General features: G+C 41.5%; 1 protein-coding gene across 4 annotated transcripts in view; it reads right to left on the reverse strand.

Moving 5' to 3' along the window:
* LOC127422412 (ubiquitin carboxyl-terminal hydrolase 32-like) overlaps positions 1 to 23,093 on the reverse strand; it is a 93,893-nt gene that overhangs the window by 44,875 nt on the left and 25,925 nt on the right. For all 4 annotated transcript variants that reach the window (XM_051665919.1, XM_051665917.1, XM_051665918.1 and 1 more), the window contains exons 3-5: positions 6,407 to 6,512; positions 3,941 to 4,059; positions 2,930 to 3,089 (exon numbers count right to left, since the gene is read on the reverse strand). In XM_051665919.1, coding sequence (XP_051521879.1) covers positions 2,930 to 3,089; positions 3,941 to 4,059; positions 6,407 to 6,512 — 385 coding nt within the window. The remainder of the gene's footprint in view (positions 1 to 2,929; positions 3,090 to 3,940; positions 4,060 to 6,406; positions 6,513 to 23,093) is intronic.

The raw sequence follows: 23,093 nt of genomic DNA on the forward strand, positions 1-23,093 counted from the left end.
GAACTGTGAATGTTTAATGGGATTTGTTCAGTAAAGACATGAAAGATTATAACTGAATTGTCATTTTATGACTAATTCATGCAGAAAACCTGCTAATTCCAAAGGGTTCACATACATTTTCTTGCCACTGTATTAAAAAAAAAACACTTCTAGAAACTGTTAAAAATGGGCAAAAAACACCCAATAAATTAAGACAAAATCATGGTAGTCACAGCATGGTCACTTGTGAATAGGGGTCAAATAAGCAATGCACCACATCCAATCCTGAATACATTACAGGCTTCCCACATTACTATTTCATGCCAGCAAAATCATTAACTGACTAAGCGGGTGGGAGATCTTCACCACCTAAATAAATCATTGTCTCCACGAGACAATGTCAGTGCTCAGATATTTTGTCACTGTGCAAGCCTGGGGTCTCTGAGCGCAAATGAGAGGAGAGCGAACGCAGCCATTTCCTCCACTGTTTCAGTCTGGTTTTAATAGCTAGGTGACTGTGAAAGCTGCAGGAGCGCCGATTGTGTGTAAGTGTGTGTTCACTGAGTGGGAAGTGTTGTCAGTCACTCGCCATTATCTCACACAGATGATTCTCTGCCAGTGGAGGGAAGGCTAACTGATTTGCTGATGCCTCTTGTATGTCAGGGGGGAGAGAGAAGTGGATGGAACGAGACATACAATTGTCCACAAACCTGCAGCAAAAACTTTATTGTCAGCTTCAGCGACACACAATCTCTCAGGTAAAATTTAAATGGTAACCTTTAAGATTCCATTTGCAATGCAATTCCTTCCGGAGTATTGAGTGGTTTTCTCATTTTCTTATGTTTTTTTTTATTAATATTAATGACACACTAGACAGCAGCAGGTCTATTAGGTTACATTTACAAGTATGACATTTTGATACAAATCAGCTTTTTCTCCACTGTTTACATTCATTTAGACATAACTCACTGTGTTTATATGAATACCTCACCAAGATGGGTATTTTGGCAGAATTTTGAAATGTTTTTGACCGTTCAGGCGCATATCTGCATTACCACGAGCGTTCTTGGAGCACACGCACATAAAAGCCGACATTCAGTCAAACAACGCACAGCTATTACTAGATTGCTAGCAAATTATGACATTATGTGCTCTGGATTATGTTCAACAGTATAAGACAATTCAATTTGTAATAAATAACACAGGCCTAGGCTATATCACAAAAATAGCCGGTTAGTTTTAATCGGGCTACTTGTCTGGTCGTGCAAGTAAAATTTTCTTTCTCTCAAGCGTTTATGTCGAGCCCTGAGATAATTGAGAGTAGGGGTGCACCGATCCGATACTGACGTTTTAGGGTATCGGTCCGACAAGCCCGATCCAAATCCGATACTGTGTGTTAATCATGTTCGTTCCTGTCGAGCTCCAAAAATGTCATAAAAGAACCATAAAAACACCAATGAAGTAGTTCATATGACTCGTGCATTTTATTCAAAGCCATTTGAAGATGTGTGATAGCTCTGTGAATCACAAAAGGCTGTGTTTAATAAGTAAATATATCATATGCGCGTGCAGCACCAGCGTGTTATTGAATGGCGCTGCTCTGTTTACATACACACTCGCGGCTATTTTAAGCCTTCATGCATTGCACAACATTTGAGCACTACTCACGAACAACATCTCAGATGTAGATGCTCAATAGATCGGTTCACTTATAATATGCATTAAGAATGGTGCCGGAGGTGCATTTTACCAGAATTTGAAAAAGAAGCGAATTAAACTACTGTAAACTTGCCTACAAACAGACACACTTACAGGACTTCCTGGAGAGTTCAGAATGTCAAAATAAAACCAGCGGGTTTTAAAGTTAAAGGTGCACGATTGAAATATATTACTGTTGTATTTAAAAATTCTAAAAGTCAATAATAATAATGTACTATTATAATTATTATTATTTGTTTACAAATTATAACAATATTTAAGTATAATGGGAATATATTAGAGAATATAAAGAATATAATATACTTAGAGAACATACAGAAAGCATGGAGGGACTATTCAGAGAGTATAGAGGAAATATTGAGAGTATTCAAAAAATATGGCAAGAGTACTAGGCTTGCACAAAGGGAGTATTCAGACTATGTCCACATTAGTCCAGATAAATCTGAAAATGGCATTTTCATTTTTAAAACACTCTCCGTCCACAGTGCCATTATAAATATTTTCCAAAAGTTTCTCGTCCACACTGAAACATCTGAAAATGCTTAAATCCCCTCACTGTGTATGCACCCCCACCCCCGCAAGAAGCGTGGCCCTTCCTCATTTCCATGTACGGTTTGAAATGCAATTATCCTCTTGTTCCAACACCGGACAGCAATTCTGATTAAACTCCCTTTGAAAGAACGCAATGTGAAGGTTGTAAAAAGTCAAATTTATCTTTAACAACGCTATCAAAGTGAAAAGCAGGCCCAACAACGCCGCTACAACATGGGCCACCATCTTGAATATTTTGCATTGAATGGATCACATGACAGCTTCACATGACAACAAATATGTCTTAGTTTTTGAACATCTCCATTTTCCCAGTTCAGAGTACAATGCAAAGATGACCATGACCTCAGAGAGTACAAAAAGGGGATTTAGAATATTCAGAGAATATGGGAGTAATAAGAGTTGGGAGTTATCAAGGGAGTACTGAGAGAGTTGAGGAAGGTTTGAAAGAGTATTCATAGAATATGGAGAGAGTATTGGGAGGGTATCAAGGGAGTATTGAGAAAATATTTAGAAAGGATTGACAGAGAATTCATATGGCAAGAGAGAACAGAGAGAGTATTGAAAGAGTATTGGGAGGGTATCAAGGGAGTTTTGAGAAAGTATAGAGAGAATAGAGAGAGTATTGAGAGAGCATTGGGAGTTTATTTATTGAGTATTCAGAGAGTACTGTGACACTTACAGTGTGTGACACCTGCCAGGGTTTGGTAGAAGGTGGGTGTGTCACTGTCATCGGTCAAGGTGACACACACACCGCCTGACAGTAGCCAGCGGGAGAATGTGAAAGCCTCTTTATTCTGCAGGAGCCAGCTCTTAAACTTATCATAATTCACCTTCTCACCCTGGACAGAAAGAGACAGAAAAAATATAAAACAATATTTTCTGATGAACCCATGACAAAAGAGAAGTGAAGAAATGCATTGCCTGTTAGTTGCTTCCTCAGTTCATTAAAGGGGAAACATTCTCATTATTAAAGTGAACTGAAGTCTGTTGTGTGCAGATACATTTGTGTGAGTGGGTTGGGTGAAGAGATAAGTCTTAGAGGCGCTGCCTTGGGTGGCTTTCCTCTAAATCAAGAAGTGATGCTGCAGAAAAGAAGAGCTAATAGGGAAATAGGAGGGAATGTATATCAAAGTCGTATTAATTGACATTTTTGGCTGCAACATTTGCACTGTTAACATTTAAGCTTATTATTAGAGCGGGGCTATAACACAGATGAAACTCTCAGGTCAAAAAGTTCAAAAGATACTGTATTTATAGCTTTTGCCAAACCAATGGACTACATGTTAACAGGCCTAACAGAGAGAGGATTAAAAAGGCCTGTATTACATTTATCAGAGTGAAAATTCTCTAGAAAAATTATTCCAGTAATACAATGCTCTACTTTCTCTCTAATACCCCTTTCAATCACCAAGTAAGTTAGTTTAGCATTCTGCATTTAAAGAACCTAGCTTGCTGTTTCTAAATTGCTAAGATTTGCAACTGCTAAATGCTTCTTTTTGATGACATTGTATAAACCTCCTGGTCATCACTGAAAAAGCGTATTCATTTCCTGTCAGTCGTTTAATAAGTATGCCTCCCCTCTCTTGACCACTCACTGTGAATGGATGACCTGACGGTAAGTCTGAGAAGTCATTATTGACAAACAGGTGAGACTGAGGTGAATCACACAGGTGAGTTTTCCTGCACTGACCTCTGTGAAGCATTTCCTAAGAGAGGGAGGGACTTCCCCGTCCACTGAATGCAGCATGTTCTCCACATCCTCCCGGACGATATAGGTGCCCGAATCACAGGCGAACAAGCTAAAGATGTCTGTGGATACAGAGTACATGCTGGTTAATATTCATACACACACACACACACACACACACACACACTTCTTATCAGTCTAGCAGGCAATGCGTCTTGCAACCTCAGATCAATCATGGCTGTCAGAGACTAGTGAGACAATGTAACGGAGAGAGAGTGATGCACAAGCACAGACAGTACATCTACAGGTAATCTCAGACTGTGAACCTGCGGAGAAGTGGAGTATGTATGCGGCTGGGAGAAACAGTTTGTTTTGTTTTTTTTTATCTCGGGGTATTTACACATGCATTTACTATGGCTGTTGATTTAATGTGTCAATTCAGTGTGATTATTATATTAAAAATAATGCGTTAAAAATATTAACATGATTTATTATGACCCGAACCGTAATGAAGTATATTCTGTCCCACTTCAGTTAGATGTCTTTAACTACTATTTACTAACATTAAAATACATAAAATACAATGTGTTTATTGTGTAACTACATATTGTTCTGAAAAATTCTCAAAAAATTCACATTTGCTGCTACTGAGTTTGAGATACAGGTAGGGTTAGGATTAGCAGTTAGGGTTTAGGGTAAGGGTTGGGGTAAGGTTAGGTTTAGGATTACGGGTAAGGTTAACAGTGTAACTACAGATGTAATTACATGCAGGCACTTTAAATGTACGTAAGTACAATGCAACAACACGTATGTACATAATAAGCTCATGGTATCAAATGCTTAAGTACATAATAGTTAAAGACACCTAATATAAAGTTGGTCCAAATAAGCAGGATGTAAAACTCCAGCTGTATAGGCAACACGCAGCTGTACAGAGTAGACAACAAACCACACAAGGCTTGCTTGACACTAGCGACAGCACAAGATGAGAAGGCGTTCTTGCGTTCAAACACAGCAGGTCAGAGCGCAATTCCAAATGCAGGGATAAAGTTTCAGACCATGTTTAACTCGACACAGTGACTTAAAAACGCTGTGTTTAAGAAGCAACACAACCAAAGCGAGACGCTCCAAAAGAGTCCGTCTGGCGAATGTTTACATTGACGACTCCTTTTTACAGAAAAGCCCTTATAATAAATCTATCTCAGAAAAAATGAAAAATTAAATTGCAAAATGGATTGCTGTGGACTGTTGGCCAATGATTGCTTATGTTCAATAATATGGAAATAAACAATATATTGGCTTCCAAAGCCACTTTTTGTATGGTCTTATCAATGCTTTGTCTGCCAAAATGATGTAATACGTTTTAATTTAATTTCGTTTAATTTCATCTGAATTATATCATTTATCATTTATATTATTATTTTTAATTATTTTAATATAATTATAATTATTTAATCATTATATATTGAATTATTGTTATTTTAGGGCCTTTCTCAGCAAATATTTATGTATGCGATTAAAACGATTAATTAATCGGCATACCATGTAATTAATTTGATTACAAATTTTAATCAATTGACAGCCCTAGGTTTTACTGATAGCTATCTGATCATGAAAAGACCAAAAGTAAATGCCCTCGAAGATACATTTGGGACTGATAGCAATCTAATAATTTCAGAGGTGTTTTGAAGTGTAAATACATCTGCTTGTTCAGGCCACATATGTAAACGTACTCCTCCCAAACTAATCTATGACAGCATATGGAAGTTTAGAAGCCTTCACGAAGTCCACATGTGCCTTTTAACCACAAAAGTTGAAGCAATTTTATTCTCCTATTATTGTTTTTAGATTTGATGTGCCACATCACGCGCAGCAAATTAGTAGATTCGATGATTAGTATCATCACGGAATTGAATTTTGTTATGTTTGCATTTAGCGTAAGAATAGTCGATCAATTTATATTCATTTTATAGAGACAAATTTATACAACCAAGCATTAATGGAATATGCACACCAATACAGATAGCAATACGCTCCATCACAAGTGACCAAGTATAAGGTGGACTGCACAAAGTTAAATAACAAGATTATTGAATATGCCGAGCCTGAAGTGTGCTTGTTTCCTAGATTGCTGTTTGTAATGAAATAAGTAGGGTATCTGCTGTGACATGCACTGTGAAAAAACAAAAGCAAAACACTCACAAGTAAGGCCGACAAAGGCCATTTATAGCCAATGCTAAACTTGAACTTCTGAGAATTAAGCAACTAAAAATAGAGTGAATAATCTACACAGCTTAATGTACAGAAATTATGAAACAAACAGGTAGAGAATTTAATTACATTGCAAAACAAAGCAATAATATGCAAGGTACTGTACATTTATGCCGTAAAAATGCTGAATATTGGCTGAGTGGGCAGCTGTTTTAGGAGCAGATGTGTGCACTGTAGTCAAAGCCCCTCTACACTTACATTTGGCTTTCTCTTCATCACGTCCTCTTGTTAATAGAACCAGCCCAACTATCAGGTAGTTGAAGTGCAACCCTTTTGACGTGCCACCAAAAGAGTTGTATATCACCTAGAAAAGAAGGAAAGAATGCCTGCTCATTAAATGTGTTTCCACATTTAAAAAACACATAATATATTAGCATTAAAGGGATAGTTCATGCAAAAATGAAAATTCTGTCATTTACTCACACACGTCATTATATACCCATATGACTTACTTTCATCTGTGTAACACAATAGGAGATATTTAACTAAATGTTGAAGCTGCTTTGTACCTGATCACAATTCACTTTCATTGTACAGAAAATAAAGACAGTGAAAGTGAATCTTGACCAAAGACAGAGCATCTTGGACATTTTATTAAATATCTCCTATTGTGTTCCACAGAGGAAAGAAAGTCATACTGATTTGAAACTATCCCTTTAATTTGGTGATTAGACATTGTCTTCAACAGACAATTCTCTATATGATATGATAGTATGTATGATAGTGAGAGAGTTGCGTGTAAGAGAAAGTTTGATAGTGCGTGTGAGAGAGTATGATAGTGTGCGTGTGAGAGAGTATGATAGTGCGCGTGAGAGAGTATGATAGTGCGTGTGAGAGAGTATGATAGTGCGCATGAGAGAGTTTGATAGTGCATGAGTATGATAGTGTGCGTGTGAGAGAGTTTGATAATGTGTGTGAGAGAGTATGATGGTGTGCGTGTGAGAGAGTATGATAGTGCGCGTAAGAGAAAGTTTGATAGTGCGTATGAGAGAGTATGACGGTGCGCGTGAGAGAGTATGATAGTGTGCGCGTGAGAGAGTATGATAGTGTGCGCGTGAGAGAGCATGACGGTGCGCGCGTGAGAGAGCATGACGGTGCGCGCGTGAGAGAGCATGACGGTGCGCGCGTGAGAGAGCATGACGGTGCGCGCGTGAGAGAGCATGACGGTGCGCGCGTGAGAGAGCATGACGGTGCGCGCGTGAGAGTATGATAGTGTGCGCGTGAGAGTATGATAGTGTGCGCGTGAGAGAGTGTGATAGTGCGCGCGTGAGTGTGATAGTGCGCGCGTGAGAGAGTTTGACGTGCGCGTGAGAGTTTGATGGTGCGCGAGAGATAGTATGATAGTGTGCGTGAGAGAGTACGACGGTGCGTGTGAGAGAGTGTGATAGTGCGTGTGAGAGTTTGATAATGTGCGATAGTGTGTGCGTGAGAGAGTATGATAGTGTGCGTGTGAGAGAGTATGATAGTGTGCATGTGAGAGAGTTTGATAATGCGCGTGAGAGAGTTTGATAGTACGTGTCAGCCGAGGAGAGGGATAAAGACAAGCCGGATGCAGCAGTGCAAGAGAAAGTGAGCCACACGCAGCTGCCGTGTGTGTGTTTATGTTTGTGTCTTTTAAGTTTTTATTAAAATATTACTTTGATAGTTCGTCCGGTTCCCGCCTCCTCCTTTCCCATTTTAACCTCACCTGTTACAAGTGGACTGTGAGGGAGATAAATGTGCTCAGTGACCTATATGAGAGTGGAGTGTTGAGATCCTTTGAAAATATGGTTCAACATTTTGGGATTCCCAGGTCTCAATTCTTTAGGTATTTAAAACTGCGCCACCTACTCTGTACTATTTTTGGGAGTAGCATACACCCCCCTAAAGCGGCAGATACTCTAGAAGTGGCGATTACTGCTTTTGGAAAAGGTCATGAGGCATCAGTGTATTACTCCCTGCTAATTCAAAGTCTGAGGGACAGAGCTTCAACTTCTCTCAAGAGATTATGGGAGAAAGAATTAAACTTGGTATTGGAGGAGGGATTGTGGGCTAGGATTCTATAAAACGTGTTTGGCCTTTTTGTAGACCCCGTCTGCATGTTGTGGGAAGGACAGGCGGTGGTCGATCTCAGTGTCCAGGTACTTATAATTCTCTACCTGTTCCACCACCTGCCCTATAAGCCTGAGTGATCCAGAGAGAGGGTGTGAGGCGTCAGGTGCTCTTCGCCCCCACAACACAGCTCTTTGGTCTTGCTGATGTTCAGTTCCAGGTAGCTTTCCTGGAACCTGAGAACCATTGTGTCCACATACTGCCTGTATGTGGACAAAGAGCGCTCATCAGTGAGGCGGGCCACCAAGGCCATATCATCACCATATTTAAAAAGTGACAGTCCATTGCTATTGCATGTGATTTAATTTGTCTATATGGAGAAAAGAATGGTTGACAAGACACAACCCTAAATACCCCAGTATTTAAAACAATGTTACTGGATTTAAAACCGTTCACTCTGACATGTTGTGGTCTGTTTTTTATGAGGTCCTTGATCCATAAAACAAGTGTTGCATTGACTTGTAATCCTTAGAGACAGTGCAGGAGTGTGTTTATGTTTACTGTAAAAAAAAGCAGATGAAAAGTCAGAAAATAAAATCTTGACATATGAGTTTGGAGTGTTGAGGTGCCTAGCCAATGTATCCAAAAGTGTTAAGCTGGAATCCTCCACTCCTCGTTTCACCTTATAGGCAAACTGGAGTGGGTCCAGACTCTCGCTTACCACAGTGATAAGCTCCCCAGCTACCAACCTCTCCATGCATTTGCAGAGGATGGAGGTAAGTGTCATAGGCCTAAAATCGATCATAGCTTTAGCATGGGGCTTTTTAGGAACAGGGATGATGGTTGTCTCCTTCCATGCCCTGGGGACAAAGCTGGCATTCTGTAACAGCTATGCCACCACACCACCCAGCTGAGCCGCATACTCCTTCAGTATGCGGCACTTAAGCCCATCCGATCCAGGAGCTTTCCTTGGATGTAACTTGTAGAGGATGGAAACGACATTCCGCTCCTCCACACTCATTGGTGCAGTGGCGTAGCTGGTGTTGGTCAGAGTCCAATCCTCCATGAGGTAAGTCCCGTTAAACCTGCCGTAGAAGGTGTTTAGCTGCTCTGCGAAGGAGGTGGGATCTGGGCAATGTTCCTGGGCTGGTTCCGGAGCACTGCCCATTATGGTGTTAACACCCTACCACGCCTCTCTCGTATTTCTCTTTGTGAACCTCTCCTCCATCTTATTTTTATATCGGAGCTTGGCCAGCTTGGTTTTGTGCTTCAGCTCCCTTTTCAGTTCATTAACCCGTTTTCTTGTCTCTCTGTATAAATGCCATTTTTTTTTTTAGGTTGAAACAGTGTTTCAACTCTCTGGTGACCCAGGGCTTGTTATTCGGATAAAGTCTGACCTATTTAGTCGGAATAACACTGCCAGTGCAGAATGACATATTCGAGCAGATGGAGTCATTGAGTATGTTCAGGTCACCCTCACTACTCTTGAAGAACTTCTCCCAATCAGTGAGCTCAAAACACCCCCTCAGTGTTTCAACAGAGTCATTATTCCAAACCTGGATGGTTTTTTTAATGAATCTTATGTGTTTTAAATTTTTGTCTGTATTTTGGCAGTAATACTATATTATGGTCTGAGAAACCAAGGGGAGGGTGGGGCTTAGAGACATATGCACCGGGTATTTTTCCAAAACACAAGTCCAGCGTTCTGTCCAATCGCGTTGGAGATGTGACATACTGCTCCAACTGTGGGAGTAGCGTAGTGACTTCATAACTATTGAAATCCCCAAGCAGAAAAACAGGCTGATCAGCTGCTCTGTAGACAGCGCTGTTGTATCCGTTTAGCTGCGAGCGCACTGTCAGGGCCAGGAACATAGTCAAGAATCATAGTCAATTGTGTGAACTTGTGAGGTAAATAGTGAGTACGGAACAACACAGTAATAATTTTGTGATGCCATGAGCAATCGGTCTCTTGAACTGTAAAATTGGTTGCCCACTTATCATTTACGGCAATACAAAGCCCTCCCCCAATTGATTTTCCTGTTTTTTCAATGTCCCGGTCAAAACGTATGAATGTAAATCCATCTAAATTCACTGTAATGTTCTCAAACATCCACGTTTCAGTGAAACAGAACATGCTTGTATTCCGGTAGTCAGAGTCAGTTTTGATCAGCACAGAGAGTTCGTCCATTCTGTTTCGTAGTGAGTGCACATTTGACAGAGAAAAAGCATGTAATGGGAGCTTATTTCCTTGTCTCCTCAGCCTGTTTCTAATTCCTCCTCTTGATCCACTTTTCCTCCAAATGCATTTCCATTACAGACGCTCGGGGATTAGATCCAGAAGCGGCAATGCTGATATTTTCCGGATAGCTTGTCGTAGCTCCAGAAAGTCAACCCGGGCATAGATGATCATATCTGGGTTGGTGACTGCGGTAAAGTTAGTTTTATGGTTGACATTCGTTTGATATTCTAAATGAAACCCATTGAACGCTCTGCATTGTTCAAATAAAGAAGCAAAAAACAATTGAGACATACTGTACATAAACAGATGTCCTTAGTATACCACACGGCTTAAATTTCAAAACAGGATTTTTTTTTCATAACAAGTTTATTAGCTCTATAAATCCATTAAACAATTTAACTATTTGAAGTTAGGAAATCACACCAATTTTTAAATACTCTTTATAAAAATTTTGTTTTGTTTTTAAATCCCTTTTATGACACAAGACTCAGTTTGTGGAATACACATTTGATATGTTTTATAAAAAATAAAGAAATCTAAATGAAAATTTTATTTGACCTAAAGATGTCAAACAAACTTCAAAAAGCTCAGAATATTATTTTCTACATAGCACAAGCATTCTTTTCAGAGTTTCAACTTGGTATTTTTTAAATTGAATTTGATATCCCTATAAAACCATTAAACTCGAAGACCGTTTGACCTAAATATGTCAAAACAACTTCAAAACAGTCAGAATATTATTTTCTACATAGCACAAGCCTTCTTTTCAGAGTTTCAATTTGGTATCTTTTATAAAAAAAAAAAAAAATTTATCCATACAAATCCATTAAACTCTTTGGCCGTTTCACCTAAAGATGTCAAACCAACTGTATTTTACTCAGAATATTATTCTCTACATAGCACAAGCCTTCCTTTTTGGAGTTTCATCTTGGTATTTTTTATTATGAATTTTTATCCATATAAAACCATTAAACTCGATGACCGTTTGACCTAAAGATATCAAACTATCTTTATAAAAAATAAATAAATAAATAAATAAATATCATTCTCTACATAGCACAAGCCTTCTTTTTGGGAGTTTCAACTTGGTATTTTTTATCCATATAAATCCATTAAACTCTTTGGCCGATTCACCTAAAGATGTCAAACAAACTGTATTTTACTCAGAATATTATTCCCTACATAGCACAAACCTTCTTTTTTGGAGTTTAAACTTAAATTAATTTATTTATTTAAACACAATTTTGATGATAAAATTTTAATAAACTGCTGATATTGAGTTCAGAAGAAAAAAACAGGTATCGGACTCAGTATCGGTGAGTACTAAAAAAAAAAGTATAGATACTAGTACTCGTTCAAAAAAAAAAAAAAATGGTATCGGGACATCCCCAATTAAGATTCTGTGTCTTAATGAAGTTAAGGTTTGGTTAATTAACACTGCATTGTCATCCATCTCCACAACTCAACCCTCAGTACCGTGTGGATTCATTTGAGATAAGATGGCTGCAGTTTAGGCCACAGGGCAGAGAGGATGTCAGAGCTCTGGCTGACCCTCGGAGGAACTGTCAGTACTGACTGGAATACACAGCTAACCATTATGTTACAATCTGCATACAAAGCTTTCAGGTTAACATTAGAATAATTTTTTAAGCTTTATCTGAAGTGTTTTTGCTGGGTGGATATTGCTAGATGTGCACCATTCATTTCTTACAGAAAGAATTAGCTTTTTACACATACTGTAAGTCATTGGATCACTGTGTGTATGAAAAGATGGGTGGTACTGTGTACTGTACAACAACACTTCATGTTTACATACTGTATGGTTACTGCACACATTTATCTTCTTTGCTACAAAACAACTTACTTTAACACACATAAATTGCTCAAAGTGAAAAAATAACACATCAACAGAAGCTATTCTGATGTAGGGGCAGTGGTGGCTCAGCAGTTAAGGCTCTGGGTTACTGATCAGAAGGTCGGGGGTTCAAGCCCCAGCACCGCCAAGATGCCACTGTTGGGCCCTTGAGCAAGGCCCTTGACCCTATCTGCTCCAGGGGCGCTGTATCATGGCTGACCCTGCACTCTGACCCCAGCTTAGCTGGGATATGTGAAAAAAAAAAAGAGAAGAATTTCACTGTATATGTGCAAATGTATAATGTGTGATAAATAAATAAAATTAATTATAAAATTAATTTATTTAATTATTAATTATTAATTTAGAGCAGCTTAGATTTGCTTTCATAATGAATGGCGTAGCATGTAACCATTGCCCTTTGATGTAATACAAACACTGAAAGACTGAAGGTGGAGGTAATGATCAACTGGAGCATGTCAGAGGCTGACACTATGCAGACAGGAAGTGGGAAGTGTGCAATTCTGCGAGAGATTTAATGAGGTAGGGCACTAAAGATCATTGTAAAGTGTTGGCTGGCTGCGAGCTGAGTTCAGGGGTTACCAATCAACTTATCACGCTGATGAAATGATAAACTGGGGGCTCGGAGATCCTCCAATCTCTGTTGCTGATGATGGATGCACTGTGAGATGTCACTTGCAGGCTATAGATTAATCACCCACGGGACTGCAATCATTGACCTGCCTTTAGAGATGCTAGGTTGTAGTCCACAAACACCAAAGACAATTCGCCATGGGTGGCCTCTGGATTTTCCTACGGGTTTTTATAATGGTGTTTTTCAACTTATGAATAAAATAAGGTCTATGGTAAACATTACTTGCCGATGCGTGGATGTTTTGTTCTACAACATAAATTAAATACTTCCATATTTCAAGCATGAATTTTGAAGCCATATTGAATTATATAGTTTACATTAAATTAAATAAATAAATAAAAAAACATACGGCAGCTTCAAAATTCACTTTTAAGGTATGACTGTGAGTAATTTATGTTGTAAAACAAAACGTCCACGTATTGTCAAGTAATGTTTACCACAGACCTTATTTTTCACATAAGTTAAAACCACAGGAAAATCCAGAGAACCCATGCTGCATTAGACTTCCGGGTTTGCCTACAAATTGACGTCACGGCTGAACAGCTCTATTACACAACAGTTAGTTGTGGCCCTCTAATCTGATTGGACAAACTGCGTTCCAAGAGTCCTGATATTTAGTATAACAGCACTGAGATGCCTCACTGTGTGACTGCTTGTCTGTGCTTATAGTGTTAGCAGAGCAAAAATAGAAAAAATAACTGGTCATATTGTTTCTAGAATGAAAGTTACTCAATATTAATTTTAGAGAACTTGTATTATTGTTGTATTAAAGCACACTTGCAATTGTGTGCACGGCTGTGATTAAAAAAGGGACATTTCTTTTTTTGCTGAGTTTATGTATATCTGAAAAAAAAAAATCTTATGTCTAAATATTTTAGACTTTGATGTCATTGAGTTGCATCAGACTTGGTCTGTAAACAGGCCTTTAGACATTCAGGTGTCATAATCTCTTATGGGTATAAAACTGTAAGTCTGTTTTATTAAAAACCTCCTCATATCCTGTACAGCTTTTTGATAACTCTGTCCTATGTTCACAGTCACGGATGTGGAGCTCAAACGTCTGCGAGATGCCTTCAAGAGGACCAGTGGCCTTTCCGTCTATATGACCCAGCAATGCTTCTACAGGGAAGTACTGTCTACGACGCCTTTTATTGCCACATAAAAAAAAAAAAGATTTAAGATCTAAGATTTAGAGAATAAAGTCATAATATTTTGAGAATAAAGTCAAAATTACAAGAGTAAAGTCGTAGCATTATGAGATTAAAGTCGGAATATTTAGAGAATAATGTCAAAATTACCAGAAACAGCACGTCATTATCACAACGATAGAACTAAGAGTCAGCAGCTTCATCAGTGCAAGAAATGGATGTGGATGATTTAGTTAAATCATAATTTAGTTTAGGATTTAGCAACAAAGAAACGCTTTTTCGTCTTTTGGCACATCAGCACGTAGTTATTATTGGGATCCGGACAAATGGTTATGAATTGAATTTACTGTGGAGAAAGAATCAGACAGACGTTCGCGCAGTCCCGCTGGGCGTGGATGACGCTTGGGCTGGGTTTCCCGAAGCTCTAAATTGAACATTAGTAGCACTTAAATTGTACTTACTACAGCATGTTTCCTAAGAGCATCGTTATCTAAGTAGCACGTAAAAACGCTCGTAAATTAACTAGAGCTATGAACCACTCTTAAACCCATTAAAGGAGTAGTTCACCCAAAAATGAAAATTTGCTGATAATTTGCTCACCCTCAGGCCATCCAAGATGTCTCTGAGTTTCTTTCTTCATCAAAACAGATGCCATGTGTAGTCGAGCACACTTTTCCGGCATGTTTAAGAGATGATTTAGGGGTCTGGATCACAGTAAATATGTAGTTTCGGCAGGGTGTGTCAAATTCGGCATCCTCCATATTGCTCAGAATAGGCCAGCAAAATCGCAACTGCGTGTGCAAATTGCGTTCTGCACACTTTTTGCGGGCGTATTTGCACTGTTGGCTGATCTGCATAATTCCTTTAGTAAATGGGGCGCTAAACCAGTGCAGAGAGCACGTGCTAGTAAATAGGGCATTGACCGGGCACAATTCATTCTTAATGAGGTTTTGTTTACGATCGTTTAAGATCATCTTAACATTTCCCAAACTAGCACAGTAGATCACTCGTTATAAAGTAGAACGTAAGTGCTTCTTTATGGGAGCTGTCCGTTCCAAAGGTGCTGAACCTTTTGTCTTCTGAAAATGAAAATAACCTGGATATACTGACAAACATGGAAGTTGTTTGTAACTTTGTCAAGGCGCCGAAATGAATGAACTATTACAGAATTTAATTACAGAAATAATGATGACTTTAGTAAGACAGGGTTTCAAATGTATTAATTCTCAACTTCATAGAGATTAATGAAAGTGACGCAAAAAAATTCATGTAACATGAATGTACACGATGTGCATCATAAGCAGCTCTCATATTGCCTAAAGTTTTGTTTCTTTGGCTGGGACCTGAACAGATGCACAAAGAACAGGAATAAAATGACGGACATCAGTAGGCTGAACTACAGACACAAAGACAAGCGCTTGAAGAAACACACTTTATTATATTTTGAAGAACAGATGACAGAAAACCGTCGATGTGCGTCTCTGATTTGCTGTTTGTTCAGAGGAGTGCAGCGGGAGCATATCTCCTGGAACACGTAAAGTGGCAAGTTCACTTTATATAGCAAGTGTGTATACAATCTAAACTAAATCTTGCACCTAAAATGTATTATATTTTAATTATCCATATAATTATTATATTTACATTTATAATTGTCTTCGGATCTTAATTTGTATTAGTAATTTTCCACAGATTGTAGACGGATACTTGCATGATGGCAAAAGGAAGGGTATTAAAAACTTTTGACCACTTCATTATTCTGATAGCTTTTTCATTTTGTTTGAAGTGTAATTTGAATTTAGAAATATCTTTGGTTTAAGTTTTTCATGTTTCAAAACATAATATTAAATTTTTAAAGTAAAACCAATAAAGCAAGAGGGGGTTGACAATGTAATCAGATATGGCGATATTCTTTTCCGAAAAATATCATGAATATATTTCTTTCATATTGCCCAGCCCTACTGTGCACTTGTAACTTGACTGCCATTATGCAGCATGCAATTTGTGACTACCATGTAAACAGACTAGGAGTATTTAAATCATCCATTGGAGGGAGGAAGAAGAGGAGGAAGAGAGAGAGAGAGTGAATCGCTAATTGCACACTCTCACCCTAATCTCCTTTGTTAACCATATTTTAATTATTTATTTTGGCCTATTTAAGTTTTAAACTGCAGTCACATTACTCACATGTCTTCTAAGCAAATCTGTTCAATAAGAACATATCTTTCTGTTGCCATTACAATTATGCTTATCAAAGAAGCCCAATAAAACGTTATACTGTATTATGTGTCATGTAAATTTAGATCTATCTTTAGACCTAATTTACACCTATCATGTCGCATGCACAGACTGCAGAGACTGCCTACTTATTTCAATGCGATTGTTTCAGCACTTTTTTATCCTCTGAAACCATGTGCTATGGCTTTCCAATGATAAAAATATCTTAATATAATTTATTTAATGTCCCTTTGTATCTGATAAACTGTGAAAGATGCGAGAACAATACGTGTAGTTGCACTTAATGGGTTTAAGAGCAGTTCATAGCTCTAGTTAATTTACAAGCGTTTTTACGTGCTACTTAGATAACGACACTCTTAGGAAACGTACTGTAGTAAGTACAATTTAAGTGCCACTAATGTTCAACTTAGAGCTTTGGGAAACCCAGCCCAAGCATCATCCATGCAGAGCAGGACTGTGCGAACGTCTGTCTGGTTCTTTCTCCAGAATAAACTCAATACATAACTGCTGCAGTGTCCGGATCCCAATAATAACTTCGTGCTGATGTGCCAAAAGATGAAAAAGGATTTCTTTTTTTGCTAAATCCTAAACTAAAGTATGATTTAACTAAATCATCCACATCCATTTCTTGCATTGATGAAGCTGGTGACTCTTCGTACTATCGTTGTCATTATGATGCGCCGTTTCTGGTAATTTTTACTTCATTCTCAAAATATTCCGACTTTCTCATTTTGTATTTATTCTCGAAATATTACTATTCTCGTAATTTTGACTTTATTCTCAAAATATTATGACTATTCTCGAAATCTTCTATTTTTTATTTATTTTTTAATTATGTAACAGCCAGATATACAGCGGGGACTCTTATTTTGAAATGTCTGTTCTCCCAGGTGCTCTCACAAACAGATAAGGGAAAGAAAACATGCACTTACATTTTATTTATAATGTATTAAAATATAAACACTACAAAGTGAACATTTTCATAAAACAAAATGAGCAGTAGTTCTTTAACAGCAGATCATCTGCGTTCGCAAGTTATACATTTCCTATATTCCTGGTAGTCAGTTGTGAACTCACTGACCGCAGATTCACTGTATGATTTGGTGAGAAAGTAACTCTGATTCAAATTGTTAACCTGAGCTCCTGAGTTTAAACCCATTTCGTGATTCAACAAAGTTATTCGTCTGCGAATCAAACATCATGGCTAGCGCTGTTTTTGTTGTTGCGTGCAGTGAGCTCATCTCACCAGAAAGGATGAAAAGCTAGGAAGACACAAGGCGTGTGCTCTAAAGATGTAATTCAATAATTCACAATATGATATCTGACAAAACCTGACTATCACCAATTATTATTTATAATAGTAATAATTGTAAATAATTGTTGCTGTTATTTATTTTTTGTCAATCAGTCTGAAGCTCTGATATACTGTATATACAGAATACATACTGATATATGTGTATATACATATATACACACACACACACACACACACACACACACACACACACACACATATATACATATATATATATACATATACATATACACATATATACATACACACACACATATATACACACACACACACACATATATATATTAGGGCTGTCAAACGATTAAAATATTTAATTGAGATTAATCGCATTATTTATTTGTAATCGCAATTAATCGCAATAACCTTATAAACATGAGTGGACAAAATATGCTTCATCCAGATGTATTTTTCAGTCATCAACACAAAACCTACCTGTGGCAGCGGGGGCGTGGTCAAGCATCTCTCCGGAGAGAGAAAGCGGTAAGGGCGCTTACACCTGAGCTAAATTATGTCTAACACCTGTCTCTAATTTCAGTGAGCACGGGGAGAGCGGCATAAATAGAGAGACACAACACTCAGTCGAGAGAGAGACTGGATACGACAGAGCCGAGCCAGAGCAAGGATTTTTCTAGTAGTGAAAGTTTATTTATGAAAGCAGTGTGTGTTAGTGTCAGTTTAGTGTGTGAACGTAAACTGTAAAGTGGTGACGCCAAGAGGGGAAAATAAAGCCTCACCTGAAGAAGGAAAAACTGCTCCTCGCCTCATCTTTTACACTGGTGCCGAAACCCGGGATTGAAGTTTGGGTTGAAGATGGATGGAGGTCGTCCCGTAGAGTCCTCCCAGTTGGCGGAGATCCTCCAAGCCCTCGCCAGCCTACATCAGAACCACCAACAAACGCTGCTTGAGCTCCGACAAGATCAAGACCGCCGGTTTGTCGAGCTCATGCATGCTCAAGCCGAGGACCGACAGGCGATCCGGAGCCTCCTCGGCCAGGGGCATCCTCAGCCGCGACCCCGGACACACCCACGCCGTTACCCCCGCCAGCATTACAGAAAATGGGGGTGGCAGACGACCCCGAGGCCTTCCTGTATTTGTTTGAGCGGACCGCCGAGATCTGGGACTGGCCGCTCGGCCAATGGGCAGCCCAATTGATCCCACTATTGTCCAGGGAAGCCCAGCTCGCGGCTCAACAACTGCCAGCGTCGAGCCTCCTGGCCTACGGAGATCTAAAAAGAGCCATCCTGCAATGGGTTGGTCGCACTCCGGAGGAAAGTCGTCAACTCTTCCGGAGCTTGAAGTTGGAAAGCTCCGACTGCCCATTTGCCTTTGCCCAGCGGCTCCGTGATGCCTGCCGAAGATGGCTGCTAGCGGGGGATCGTGACGTCCAGGGAATTATCGACCAGGTGGTACTGGAACAGTTTATAGTTCGACTGCCAAAAGGGATGGCGGAGTGGGTCCAGTGCCACCGCCCGGCATCGTTGGAGGAAGCCATCCGACTTGTGGAGGACCACATGGCGGCGATCCCAAGGGCGGAAGATCCCTCCTACGTTTTCTCTCCTCCCTCTGTTTCTTCCCCCTCCCCTCTCTCTCTCTCGTCTGCTCTCTCTCCAGGTCCCGTTCCTGCCCCACGCAGACGAGGAGGAACTCAGCCCCTGAGACCAGTTCCCCGGGTGTGGGAGGCGACACCTTCCCCTACTCCAATGCCCCGCCACTCTCCCCCTCAGGGGGGGCGCCCGCCGACGCAAGTGTGGGCATAGCGCCTGGGCCGGCCTGCTGGAGGTGCGGAGACCCGAGCCACTTCCGAGATCAGTGCCCTCTGATGGAGCTGTGGACGGTGGTGCGGGTCTCTGACCTCCCACAGGCTGCCCCCGACTGGGCCAGAGCGTACCGGATACCGGTAAGTGTCAAGGGGGGTACTCACCAAGCACTGGTGGATACCGGGTGTAATCAAACCACTATCCACCAACGCCTGATTCAACCCGAGGCATTGGTCACATACAAAACGGTGAAGGTGAAGTGTGTACACGGGGATATTCACAAGTATCCGGTGGTGACTCTGACAATTACATTTCGGGGGAAAAAGCATAGAGTGGAGGCTGCGGTTAGTTCCCGCCTCACCCATCCGCTGATTCTGGGGACTGATTGGCCTGATTTTAGAGTTTTATTAAAGGGAATTTGCGCGGATGGGTCCTGTGTGAAAATAGGGAGATGTGTGATGTGCGATGCTCTGGCAGGGGAGGCGGAGCCGGGGCTGTCCTCGACAGCTCCACATCATGATGACGAGAGAGGGGGAGAGGCTGCAGCCCCTCCCCTTCTCAGGGAATTCCCTGACGGGGATTTCCCTTTGGAGCAGTCGCGAGACAAAACCCTCAAACACGCCTTTGACCAAGTGAGAGTCATCGATGGTCAACGACTCCAGCCTGACATCGCACTTTCATACCCCTATTTTGCAATTATAAATGAGCGGTTGTATCGAGTGACACAGGACACTCGGGAAATGGTATTCCAGGCGGCTCATTATAATCCCATGGCAGGTCATCTAGGAGAAAGGAAAACACTGAACCGCCTAATAGCCCGTTTCTATTGGCCGGGCATTGGCGGCGATGTCTGCAGGTGGTGTGCGGCATGCCGCGAATGCCAGCTGGTTAACCCACCGGCCACCCCAAAAGCGCCATTGCGCCCTCTCCCTCTGATCGAGGTCCCCTTTGAGAGAATTGGAATGGACCTCATCGGGCCATTAGAACGGTCAGCACGCGGACATCGCTTTGTATTGGTCCTAGTGGACTATGCAACGCGATATCCGGAAGCAGCGCCTCTTCGCAACATCTCAGCATGCAGTGTTGAGGAGGCACTCTTCAAAATAATCTCCCGGGTGGGGATTCCGAAAGAAATTCTCACCGATCAAGGCACAACATTTATGTCACGAACACTACGCGAACTGTACGAGTTATTAAATATTAAATCGATCCACACCAGTGTATACCATCCTCAAACGGATGGCCTGGTGGAATGATTTAATAAAACCCTCAAAAACATGATTCGTAAGTTTGTGCACGATGATTCTAGAAATTGGGATAAATGGCTCGACCCCCTGTTATTTGCAGTACGAGAGGTCCCGCAAGCATCCACTGGCTTCTCCCCATTCGAGCTGCTGTATGGGCGATGCCCACGCGGCGTGCTTGATGTAATGCAAGAGGCCTGGGAGGAAGGACCTTCAAACAGTAAAAATGAAATTCAGTACGTTCTTGATCTTAGAGCAAAACTCCACACCTTGGGGCAACTAACACAGGAGAATTTGCTCCAAGCTCAAGAACGACAGCGCCGACTGTATGACAGGGGAACTCAGCTAAGGGAATTTACACTGGGAGATAAAGTGCTTGTACTGCTTCCCACATCGAGCTCTAAATTACTCGCCAAGTGGCAAGGACCCTTTGAGGTCACACGACGAGTGGGAGATCTCGATTATGAGGTTAAACGAACCGATAGAGGGGACGCACGTCAAATATACCACCTCAATCTCCTAAAATTGTGGAGGGAGGCGGTCCTCGTGACGTTGGCTACGGTGGTTCCCAAGAAGGCGGAGCTCGGACCGGAGGTGAGTTCAAAACATAAACAGTTCACCCCGGTCACTTGCGGGGACCACCTCTCACCGAGCCAACTCGCAGAGGTTGCTAAGTTGCAACAGGAGTTTGCAGATGTGTTCTCCCCTCTACCGGGACGTACAAACCTCATCCATCACCACATCGAGACCGAGCCGGGGGTGGTGGTACGTAGCCGCCCTTATCGACTACCCGAACACAAAAAGAAAATTGTTCTAGAAGAATTGGATGCAATGCTTGATATGGGGGTAATAGAAGAATCCCACAGCGATTGGTCCAGTCCAGTTGTTCTAGTGCCTAAGAGCGACGGGTCTGTGCGATTCTGTGTGGATTACAGGAAAGTCAACGCGGTGTCTAAATTTGACGCATATCCAATGCCTCGCATTGATGAGTTGCTCGATCGGTTGGGCACTGCTCGTTTTTATTCGACATTGGATTTGACGAAGGGTTATTGGCAGATCCCCTTGACACCAATTTCCTGTGAGAAAACCGCCTTCTCCACACCGTTTGGATTACACCAATTTGTGACACTTCCGTTCAGTTTGTTTGGAGCCCCGGCTACGTTTCAGCGTATCATGGACCGAATCCTCAGGCCGCATTCAGCTTACGCCGCTGCCTATTTAGATGACATCATCATTTATAGCAATGATTGGCAGCGGCATATGCAACATCTGAGGGCGGTTCTGAGATCGCTGCGCCGAGCGGGACTCACAGCGAACCCGAAGAAGTGCGCGACTGGACGGGTGGAGGTACGGTATCTGGGGTTCCACTTGGGCCACGGGCAGGTGCGTCCCCAAATTGACAAGACAGCGGCGATTGCGACCTGCCCGAGACCCAAGACCAAAAAGGGGGTGAGACAGTTCCTGGGGCTGGCTGGCTGGCTATTATAGAAGGTTCATGCCTAATTATTCGGACGTCACCAGCCCGCTGACTGATCTCACTAAAAAGGGAGCTCCAGATCCGGTCCAGTGGACGGAGCAGTGTCAACGGGCGTTCACGCAAGTTAAAGCCGCACTTTGCGGGGGGCCGCTGTTACATTCACCTGATTTCTCTCTCCCTTTTGTTTTATAGACAGATGCTTCAGACAGGGGGCTGGGGGCCGTACTCTCGCAGGTGGTGGAGGGGGAGGAGCGCCCGGTGCTGTACATTAGCCGTAAGCTCTCGTTAAGGGAAACTAAGTACAGCACCGTGGAAAAGGAGTGTCTCGCCATCAAGTGGGCGGTCCTCACTCTCCGATACTACCTGCTGGGGCGGGCCTTCACCCTCTGCTCGGATCACGCCCCACTCCAGTGGCTCCACCGCATGAAAGATACTAACGCCCAAATCACCCGTTGGTATCTGGCTCTTCAGCCGTTTAAGTTCAAGGTGGTCCACAGACTGGGGGCGCAGATGGCTGTCGCCGACTTCCTTTCCAGGAATGGAGGGGAGTGGTAGGCAGGCCGGATGCCGGGCAGTGGGGATATGTGGCAGCGGGGGCGTGGTCAAGCATCTCTCCGGAGAGAGAAAGCGGTAAGGGCGCTTACACCTGAGCTAAATTATGTCTAACACCTGTCTCTAATTTCAGTGAGCACGGGGAGAGCGGCATAAATAGAGAGACACAACACTCAGTCGAGAGAGAGACTGGATACGACAGAGCCGAGCCAGAGCAAGGATTTTTCTAGTAGTGAAAGTTTATTTATGAAAGCAGTGTGTGTTAGTGTCAGTTTAGTGTGTGAACGTAAACTGTAAAGTGGTGACGCCAAGAGGGGAAAATAAAGCCTCACCTGAAGAAGGAAAAACTGCTCCTCGCCTCATCTTTTACACTACCATAC

The sequence above is a fragment of the Myxocyprinus asiaticus genome, chromosome 31 (assembly GCF_019703515.2).
Source record: "Myxocyprinus asiaticus isolate MX2 ecotype Aquarium Trade chromosome 31, UBuf_Myxa_2, whole genome shotgun sequence".
NCBI classification, from domain to species: domain Eukaryota; kingdom Metazoa; phylum Chordata; class Actinopteri; order Cypriniformes; family Catostomidae; genus Myxocyprinus; species Myxocyprinus asiaticus.